Source organism: Chenopodium album, chromosome 26 (genome assembly GCF_948465745.1).
Source record: "Chenopodium album chromosome 26, dcCheAlbu1.1, whole genome shotgun sequence".
Lineage (NCBI taxonomy): Eukaryota > Viridiplantae > Streptophyta > Magnoliopsida > Caryophyllales > Amaranthaceae > Chenopodium > Chenopodium album.
Window position 1 is genome coordinate 31,769,997 of NC_137859.1, and position 11,280 is coordinate 31,781,276.

The following is an 11,280-nucleotide window of genomic DNA, read 5'->3' on the forward strand; positions in this document are numbered from 1 at the left end:
TTCATGCAAAGACATATTAGCCACCCAAAAAAAAAAATTATATATTTTAGTAATTATATTCCATATACATATAAATTACTCCCCCCATTTCATAATAATCGCAGTACTTTGACCAACATACATGCCAATGCACAACTTTGACCATTAATATCTATAATTTTATATTATTACGAAGTATAAATGTTTGATTTAATAATAATAATATATATAAAGACTAATCCAAATATATTTTTACATAACAATATATGTTTTTTATATATTGATAAAAACTATAGTAAAAGTAAGCATATAAATAGTGAAAAGTCAAAGTGTTGCGATTATTATAAACGGATGGAGTATATTTTAGCAATTATATTCCATATAGATTATATTTTAGCAATTTATTCTATATAGATCAACTATACAATAAAGTAAGGGTATGTTCTCATTAGATAATTTTCAGTTCAGTTCAGTTCATGTCTAATGATATTGCTAATATAAACTATAAAGCTAAAATTCATACTTTTAATTTAAGCTCTTATTACAACAACGACAATAATAATAATAATAATAATAATAATAATAATAATAATAATAATAATAATGATGATGATGATGATAATAATAATAATAATAATAATAACAATAATAATAATAATAATTATAATAATAATAATAACAATAACAATAATAATAATAACAATAATAATAATAATAATAATAATAATAATAATAATAATAATAATAATAATTTTGATACAATTCATTGTTCAAATGGTTATATTTTTCTAAAATATTTTAATATGTATATTTGTATGTACACATATATATAATAATAAATAATCAAAGATCATTAATCCGTAGTTAAAAATCACTATTTAATAAGTTCAGTTAAGTTTAGTTCAATTCAGTTAAGTTCAGTTTAGTTCAATTCAGCTCTAATAAGGGCATGTTCACATTTACTTAATTTCAGTTCAATTTAGTTCAGATTAGCTCCAATCAGTTCAGTTCAGTTCAGCCCCAATCAGTTCAGTTCAGTCCAACTCTTAATTTCCCTCTCTCATAAAATATTCATTTCAGCTCTGTTCAATTCACAGCTCCAATCAGTTCAGTTAAGCTACAATCAATTCAATTCAGTTTAATTCACCTCAGTTCAGTAAATGTGAACAGGCCCTAAGTTCAGTTCAGTTCAACTCAGCTCAGTTCAGTCAATGAGAACAGACCATAACTGTGATTAATACAAGGTATAATGTTGATGTCTCCAATAAGTGTAACAGGTAATATTTGTCACGCATTTTATAATTAAGGAAATTATATAGTACTACTCCCTCCATCCCCTTTTGATAGTCCCTTATGGGCAAAATTTAGTCCCAAAATGTTCACCCCATTTGTTTTTTCCAACAACCATTAATATTAATTTTTTACCAAAATTCCCTCCAATTTGCAACAATACTTGTGCAAATTTACATTTCCCATGTAAATTTTGTTTTCCCATGTACTTTCATTACTTTCTCTCTCTGCTTTTTTGCATACTCAATGTCAATTTACTTTTTCAATGCACTTTTACCATTCTTATTTGTGTTTATTAATTCCCGTGAAAAATGTTTATAAGGGACTATCAAAAGGGGACGGAGGGAGTATATTATACTACCTCCGTTTTTTATTAGTTGATACGTTTTGACTTTAGCACTATTCACACACTCCCCTTTGACCATGTTTTGTGATTTATAAGTAATGAAAAATATAGTCATGTGGGGTCTTGTTAGATTCTTCACGGTATATATTTTCAAAATATCAACTTTTTTTTATATTTTTTTTACTTATCAGTAACTAAAGATATTAACGTTTTGAATTGTGCATTGGCAAACGTGACTAAGGGCCTGTTCACATTTACTTAATTTCAGTTCAGTTCAGTTCAGCTCCAATCAGTTAAGTTCAGTTCAGTTCAGTTCAGCTCCAATCAGTTCAGTTTAGTTCAGTTCAGTTCAGCTTTTAATTTTCCCCTCTCATAAAATATTCATTTCAGCTCAATTTAGTTCAGTTCAGCTCCAGTCAGTTTAGTTCAGCTCAATCAAGTAAATGTGAACAGGCCCTAAAGAAACGTGTCAACTCAAAAAAAACGGAGGAAGTACTATGTAAGACGCCGTCAAAAAATTAAAAAATAAAAAAAATAATATTCCGTAAGAAACTGCATGTTACCATACTATGGTAGTAGGAATCGAGAAACGTGGTAGTCTTGTTAAACAATCAGATCTATTCCGGAAAAAAAAAAAAAAAAAAAAAAAAAGTAAATAATCGAAATCGTCCTATTTCGATTTTACTGTTAATAAGACTAGCTAGTAATGTTAGGTTTTCTTTTTAAATCAATTTAATTAGACATTGATACATACACAATAACACAAGTCAATGATAAAATTCACACGAATCACACATTATTATATTTGTTCAGTGAAAAGAAAAAGACTGATTATCATAATTCATAAACTATAGGATAAAAAATTCACACCAGAGTATCTCCAAATGAAGGGAGTAATTGGTAATACATTTATTAATATTGATTAATACTCCGTAGTAAAACAATAAAAGAGAAATTACATTACCATGTAAAGCAATTAACCATTCAAGCATTTTTATATACCATGGTCAAAGGTCATTTATATTATATTTACAGAAGACCATCATTAACAAAAAAAAAAAAAATTTGTTATCAAAACACCATCAGTCCACCAGGAAAATAGACTATGAATCTAAATATCCATCAGTGTAAATGATGGCACTTAAATTGCCAGGTAAGTGAATTGCCTCTAATCTAATACAGTAGTGAATTGCCCCCTATGTGTCTTTGCTGGACAAAGTTCAATTATAATGAACTGGGCTGTGTAAAAAAAAAAAAAAAAAAAAAAAAAAGTTGTATAATATTGAGCAATGTTGCCGATAGAGAAAGGGAGTGGTCCATTAAAGGAGGAAAATAGTACATTTTAAGAAAAATTGAAGTCATCTACGTCTAGACGAGATATATAATTTCAGGAAAAAAAAAAATGGTTCACCATGGAAAATAAATCCCGTGAGGAAAATTTGTTGTTTCATGAAAGACAAAATGAATAGTAAGCACTGAAAATAACAAATATTTTGAATTTCAAATATTGTGGTATTAGAAATTTCATTTTGAAATTTCAAAATGGGTGGAGTTTGGGCCCAATTTGACAATGAATTACTACTTCCGTTACATATTATTTGCAACGATTAGACACTTTTCCTCTCTACTTCATGTCAAATCGTTGCAAATAATATGTAACGGAGGTAGTATAAAAAAGTCATGTCACATTGTATGTAGGGCACTAGGGCCTACATACAAGTGTTGCATGTGTAGGTGTAGAGAGTGCATGTAGGCGCATAGAGCTTATGTGTTTTACATATATATAGGAGTGCAATATGAGATTTTTATTGTTTTTTTTTTCCCTTTCTTTTAATGATACAGTGGTACATTATATATGTAGCGGTACTTTTTGACATCAAATTTTCCGTCATTGCTTTTTCTCAAGTTTTCATTATTCACGAAAATGTCATCCTATTTGTTTCATTGGCATATAGACCCTATACGTCAATATTTTTCCTAGCCTTTCCCACAAAATACACGTTTTTTATATGAATGCGTTGGTGTGATTGATATTGAAAGACCTTGTTTTATATAGCTAGCACAATGTGTGATTGGTGGCGACTTTCTTATTCTATCAATCAATAAATCTAGTCACAAACTTATCTATAACTTTATAGTAAAGGCGAAACCAGAAATGACACATTTCCTGGTTAAAAATTTTCCCTCCAAAAGTTTTTATTTTTTATTTTTTATTTTTTTATTTTTATTTTTTTGGCCAAAGCTTCTTAGAGAAGTTTTTAATACAGACTATACAATAATAATTCACTTCCTATTTGATAAGTATATCTTATTTATATATGCAATAATAGTCTTCTATCTATAACTTTGTAATGTAATTCATAGTTATATGTATTAATCGTGCATATATTATTCTCTCTGTTTTCTTTAGTGTGATAAATTTTTTAATTTTTTTTTTTTGTAATTACAGAACTTTAATTTCATCCTATTTTGTAATTAGGTATAATTTTTTTATAATTAAATAGCATTCTTAAACTAATGATAAGTATTAAAAATTACCGTGCATGGCACGGGACTTAACCTAGTCTCATAATAAGGATAAATATTTGAAATGGCTATAAAAATTCAACCAAAAAAATTTAAATTTTATTATAGGAATAAGTAGTGATCAACATTGATACTCAAGAACTCAACTAAACAAAAGAAAGGACAATAATTGAAAGCACATACACGTGAATTTTAAATCGAGGAAGAAATGAAGGACAATGATATTTGTAGGAAGAGGGCTCCCAGAAATTTCAAAATCAATTACATTTTTTTTGAAGACATCAAAATCAATTACATTGTATAGAGAAAAGAACAAGTATTATATGCATTTACTAAAACAGCCGCCTCCCTTGCTCTTCTCTCTTTTCCCACTTCTTTATCCTCTCTCTTTAGGGTGACTGGAGCTGTGAATTGAACTGAGCTAAAATCATAATTAAAAATGGAGGGAGTAATGATTTTGATTGAAAAAGTTATATATGTTGTTTTCGATCTCTAGATCTGTGGTTTACAAATCTTTGTTATCATTGTAGACTAGTTAATGCTCGAGCAATGCTCGAATTTTTCAGTTAATTAATAATTTAATATATAGTTGAGTTATCTTTACGCACAATATGGAAAATTTATTTTCGAGTTTTATTTTTTTTATTTTTTGGAGGATGTATGATTATTTAATTAGTTGATCAACAATACAATTGGATTTTATCAAAATTAACAAACTTTTCATCTTTTACTCAATCAAAATTGAATATAAACTTTTAAATGTTACGATGATAAATTTAATCTTATCTTTTATCTTATTAAACTAACTTCAAGTTTCTTTTTCTTTTTTTAAAAAATTACAACAACAAAAAAAAGGGAAAAAAAACCAAATTTTTTGCACGGGATCATTTTTTATGAGAAGTTGACACATGCATGTATTCTAGGATATTTTTGGGGATTACTTTAGTATAATATATAAATATAAATATCGTATGGATTTTTATTAATGATAATACTAGGCTAGTCCCATGGGATGCACAATTTTGATAATAAAAAATTTACTTGTAAGTGTGCAACATAAAATTTTCAAACAAAATCTAATAAATCATGATCCCTCTCATTAAATTTATTAAGCTAGAATGAAGGAAATAAATATTCTAATTAATTCAATAGCTATAAATAAATTCTTAATATGTTAGCTTTACCTTGAAAAAGTAAAAAATAATAAAATAATAAAATAAAAAAAATAATGATATCAACAATAGTTTTGGAGGGAAAATATTTTATAAGAAGCTGCCATGTTGATAGTTATGATTTCCGCGGTAATTCCTTTAGTTTTACTTATAGATAGACTAGATGAAGCTCGTGCGATGCACGGTTTGCTTGATTATTTTTTTAGTATTTATTAGCTAAAATTTGTTATATATTTAGATAAAATTCCTAATATTAAAAGATAATATTTAATATTTAATTATTTTAAACTTAAAAATCTCATTCGCCAATTTTGTTTACGTGGCATTTGAATTATTTAATTCTAAAAGAAATTAATAATCTCGTATTTAATTGGCTATTAATAAGATTTTAACCCTACATGGCGCGCTAAGAAAATTAGATCTTACGTGGCTCTCTAAAAACTCGGGAAAAAACTCCCCTTTATATATATATATTAGATTCTTCTTCCTTTCAAAAAAATAAAATAAAATAAAATAAAAAGAGAAGAAAAAAATTGTAGGAAACAATGGATTCGGGCCTAATAAGTACTCCGTAATATTGTTAAAAAAAATTACTCTGTAATACAGATAGGTTAACTAAGCATTTGTGAATACAATAATTCAGTTTAATAAAATGGTAGCTAACATCATGCTTTGATCCATGAGCTCAACCCATAGGGTTTTTAAATTTTTTTAATTAAAAATTTATTTTAGGTATAACCTGTCATAAGATCTTAGTCGATGTGTAAATTATTTAATTTTTTTTTTAATATATCTACTGCGCATGAGTAAAATATCTTACGAGTATTGTATTTTGTGTGACGTGTTATACAACACAAGTGTGCCGATTAAGCAATAAAATTTATATATAAATAACTAGATTAGTACTCATGCATTGTACGATGATGATAAGTAATTTTTTCTAATTTATTTTATATGAAATAAGTAATTTATAAAATTTATATATAAATAACTAGATTAGTACTCATGCGACGTGTTAGGATATCTTTTTCTTTTTCTATTTTAGTTTGATTTAGGTTCCCAATTGCGAAGTTGTCTCTTCGTAATTTTGAGACATATTCGAAGGGTAACATAAAAAATCGAAAAAAATGAGATATAAATAAATAAAAAAACCGCTTGAATCAAAAAAATTTGTACGAGCAGGTGGCGCGCGCAACTCAACCATGACCAGCACAAAAGCTTAGGATGCGCGCGCCTTCCGCGCACAGCCTAATTACTTACACGCGCCTACTGTTGCGGGCCTTTTTGATTTTTTGAAAAACAAATTGGCTCGTTCAAACAATATCTTCATTTAAGTATTGTTTAAAGGTGATGTTATTCTTTCGAACATATCTTACGTTCTTTCCTCTTCTTTTGTCTCCTAAACAAGCGTATTAATTTACTTATCCTTTCGTACTTCTTTTAGGGTCGGTTTTTAAGCTTGGGAACGAAGACTCCCGGGCGCTCGCATTCTACGTTTACCATCAAACAATCCACCCCTTTCAAATCACCTTCCCTCGACAACTAGTTCTAGTCCAACAACAATGTCAACCATAGAGCAAATTTAAGAAGAGATTGCTCGTTTGAGAGAAGAAAAGGCTCAACAGGCCGAGGAGATCGAGAAAAAATAAGAAACTTGAAAAGGCTGAAAAGAAAAATGCCGAAACTTTAGCCTTACAACAAAAGATGGAACAACTATCCATCAAAGAAAAGTCGTCAGAGAAGCTTGTTCTTCGTTCTACAATGGGGAACAAGTATTTTGACGCAGAAAATTTGCTCCTTCCACAGGACTTGCTTTACCAGAAAAGTTGGTAGCTACGGATTCGCCAATATTCAAGGTGACCAATAATCCACAAACCCATTTAATGTGTTTTACTGGCACCATGACATTAAAGGGAGTTGATCCTAAGCTTTATGCTTTGACTTTCCCTTTATCTCTAGACCCAACCGTAAGAGAGTGGTACTATGGGCTAGATGCAAAATTTAAAACAACATGTGAAGATGTAGTTTCAGCTTTCATTACCCAATATGAGAGTAATGTAGTGTTCAAATTGACTCTATGTGAACTTGAATTAAATAAAAGAAAAAAAAATTCGGTCCTTTTTAAAAAATAAAACCAGAACAAAAATTAAAATAGCTTACTTTAACACTGCATAATTAAATAAGCACTTGGCCAAGTTTAAAACATAGTACTAAAAAAAGCGTTTTTGGGTTTAGTGGTAATTTTTAAAATCTCAACCTGGCTTTGATACCACTTTGTAACACCCAAGAAATTCCTTTCCTTTAAAATATCTATCTTACTTTTTAAGATACGATTTAGGAATATCTAAGACTTTACCGCCACCGTGAAAACGGCTAAAGGAATTATCAAAGACACACAGCGGAAGACTTAAATCAAAAACCGTTCAAAACAAGTCACTTCAAAACTCAACCAAACAAAAGTAAAGTTAAAACCAAAAGCAACGAAGTCAATTAAAAATCAACCTGCAACTTGGAACCATTGAAGGCCCTTATTAAAACCAAACCAAATCCAAAACTTGACGTTAGTTCCACATATAAATAATAACATAAATAATTAAAGCATAAAACACATCGTAAACTAATGGCAACTAGCATGATTCGCTCTTCACTCATGCCTCGTCATGAATATGCTTCAATACCTGAAAAGCTTATCTCTACTTGTTTCCACTACTCTCCCTTAAAAATGGGTCATCATAGGGCCAAGATAAAGATATGGCCAAAACACACACAATCAGCAAAGCTGAGTACATAAGCGTAATTAAACACACTAACATGCTTTCACCTATCAACACACACTTACCTTAATGCACCTGTTTACAAACACACACAACATCCAACAAGACTCTTTAACTAGACACTAAATAATTTATTTAGCATTGATCACGCATCGAACGGGTTTCCAACTCTACTTCCCCCAAATTAATTGACGTTACTGACATGGGAGCTAACCGTGCCAGCATCAGAACCACACATAGGTGAGATACTCAATATATAACCATTATTGGCAATAATTTTATGTTGTTCTACATATAGTAATGTGGTTAATTAGAATATTCTAATTTACATCAATCAATTAAAGCATTATACTATAAGCAAACAAATCAATCAATCAATCAATCAATCAATCACTAATTTGTCTATCATATATTTGTAATGAGATAACAAAGACTTGATATATTTTATTGCATACTTTTGGTTAGTTTTTGTTATATAAATTATATTGAATTCAAAATTTATTTTATTGACTTTGATTGGTTCCAAATAATTTATTACAAAAAGTTGATCAATATGTCCTAGCCAAAAATATGCCAGAAATTTATATATAGAGTGTAAGAAATTTATATAATTAGAATATTCTAATTATTATTCCTGTCAATATATATATATATATATATATAGTTATTATTGTGTCTATAGATTTGGTGACTACGACGGGTAAAACAAATGTTAGATTATATAGCTATTAAAGCAGATGATATAGCAAGAAAAAATTTAGTTTTTCTTGACCGGGGATAGAAAATGAATTTGTCTATTTCTTTTATATTTGTTTTTTAATGATCTGTTTATTTTCTCTTATATAGTTATGTAGAGCACTATTCATTTATTTTTCAGTTAATAATTATATAGAAAAAAAAGCGAATAAAATATTAAAACAAATGCCAATGACATAAAATATTATTCAAATCACATGTCGTAATTTCTGTATCGGCCAATACTGCGACTAAATAAAATTTTAATAATTAAATTGTTAGTGAAAATGAGCCCTTTATTACTAATTGAATTATTTTTGTTTTGTTTTTTTTTTTTCCGGTGGGATTGATAATATGATTTTCCGGTGGGATTGATAATATGATTTATAAATCGTGTATCGCACGGGCACTATGCTAGTATGAAATACATGAAAAGAAAATAAATTTTGCATTGTTTTCATTTAGGAAATGGGGATTACACGCAACATATTGTTGCCTTATTAACCTTAATTAACACAATAACATCAACAAATGTCATACATAATAAATTATAAAGCCATAGCAAATCCTTGGTTAATTTCACAGTTCAGCCTCATAATCATCATCACCATTGTTGGCTTTAAAAAAACTAATGAACTGGTTGAAATGCCTTTGTAATTTATTGATGACTAGTGCCAGAGATACTCGGTTGTTAGCGGTCGTAGTAGCGTCTTCGTTCTTTAGAAGCCCCATGTCTCTAGCAATTTCTTCGACACTGAACACTGGCCAAGGATTATCCTCAGGATCCTTTAAATCTAGCGGCGGCTTGATTACGTCTCCCTTAGAATTCTTAATTCCTACGGTAATCTTCTTCCAATTATTTACAAGTACAATCATTTTAAAGTCAGGTTTATAACATTCATCAAAATCCTCCCCAAATTTTTGCACAATCATTCTCTCGATATATGCAAATCGAGTTGCCTCGGAAAGCATTTGCATAACAACGAGCATAAATCGAGCTTCACTCTTATCAACAATGGGCTGCCCATACACTTTGTTAAAGAATAAGATTAGTGGTTGTTTTCCCAATCCCAAATTGGCTCTAGAACCTGCCTTACTCTCAACCTGAGCATAATTACTTTCATAATTCATAACTAGACGATTAGCTTTACCTTTCGCCTCTGGAAAGAGATTCTTTTCAGCTTCAGCAGGGTAATCCTTGGCAAAATCTTTAAAAATATGTGACCTAAAGTTTCCATTAATTTTGTCAAGATAAGCAACCACATATAAATTATAATCTTTTCTTAAATTCACAGCAATTGTGATTGTCCTTCCCCCTGATGCTGTAAAATTGACATACAAATAATTTTTTGCTGCTGAAGGTTGGTAATTAGTGGTAAATCTTTGCAGCCGCCATACACAATGTTTTTATCCTTCACTTTGTTACGCACATCGGTCAACATTTGGGAGTAGGTAGCTGTTGTAGCAATTTCAATGTCGAAGGTTACATCTGGTTTTGTGGCGAGAGTTGGTTCAAGCACCATCCATACTGCTATTGCTACCACAACATAAGCGCTCGTGATTTTGATTCTCACCATTGTACGTACTGTCTTTTTCGCCTGTCAATACTAGGTGTACACATAATTTTGTTAGAATATACTTCAATTCATCCGTATTACTGGATTACTTGCAACATACATCACTTAGAATGCATTGTAAGGAAGAAGAGATTTGAAGAGGTAAACGATTTAATAAAGGAAAAATACACTTTAATAATCTCAACTATTGCCGATTTACCTACAACAATCCCAACTAAAGTTTATTTTTTAACAATCCTAACTATGCCCCCAGTTTTCCTCCAGCAGTCCCAAAAACCGGTTACCTGCTAAAAGGGTAAATTTTTTTTTTTTTTTTGTTTTATAAATGCCACATGTCATCACATGATTGGCTTAATTTTCAAAAAAAAATTTAAAAAAACAAAAGAAAAAAAAAGAGAAATCGAATCAGCTTCAAAAAACAAAAAAAAAAAAAAAAAGAAAAACCAACCGAGCCAGGTAGCCACCCCCTCCTCCCTTCACCCACCGTGAAACCCTAAGACAACCCTCAAAACCACTAGCCACCGGCCGACTACCTCCCTAACCCCTCTAAAATGGACGGCCGACCCTCCCAACCCCCCAAGAACACACATTCGAACCATCTAATCCCCCTAAACCATTCTCCTCCCTTCGCTCCCCTATCGCTGGAAAAAAAAAAACAAAAAAAAAACAATCAATGTCGCTCCTCCTCCCTTCCTACACCCTCGAAAGTCGAAACCGCCTAGGGGGCTAATTCGGGGGTTGGGGAAGGGAGGATGGTCGTTTTTTATGGTGGGAAGGTTGTTTTCAAGGGTCGATTTCAGTGGTTTGGGAGTGGGAGTTTTTAGAGGTCGAATTCGGTGGTTTGGGGGTGGGAATAGGCTGGCGACGGTGATTTTTGTGGT

The 11,280-nt window shown here is 30.4% G+C and overlaps 1 protein-coding gene across 1 annotated transcript; it reads right to left on the reverse strand.

Annotated features, from left to right (window-relative positions):
• Window positions 1-9,401: 9,401 nt before the first annotated feature.
• LOC145617024 (ribosome-inactivating protein PD-L3/PD-L4-like) lies at window positions 9,402-10,399 on the reverse strand. The gene is made up of 2 exons (XM_081671728.1): window positions 10,249-10,399; window positions 9,402-10,144 (listed from the first exon to the last, which is right to left on the reverse strand). Exons 1-2 carry the CDS (start codon window positions 10,397-10,399, stop codon window positions 9,402-9,404), a joined length of 894 nt encoding a protein of 297 aa, XP_081527854.1.
• Window positions 10,400-11,280: the final 881 nt, after the last annotated feature.

Bases quoted from the DNA above. Each gene is read 5' to 3' on its own strand.
- LOC145617024 (XM_081671728.1), bottom strand. From the start codon at position 10,399: ATGGTGAGAATCAAAATCACGAGCGCTTATGTTGTGGTAGCAATAGCA. The intron at 10,145-10,248 runs GTAACAAAGTGA...TCAATTTTACAG, and splicing joins CCAAATGTTGACCGATGTGC to CATCAGGGGGAAGGACAATC.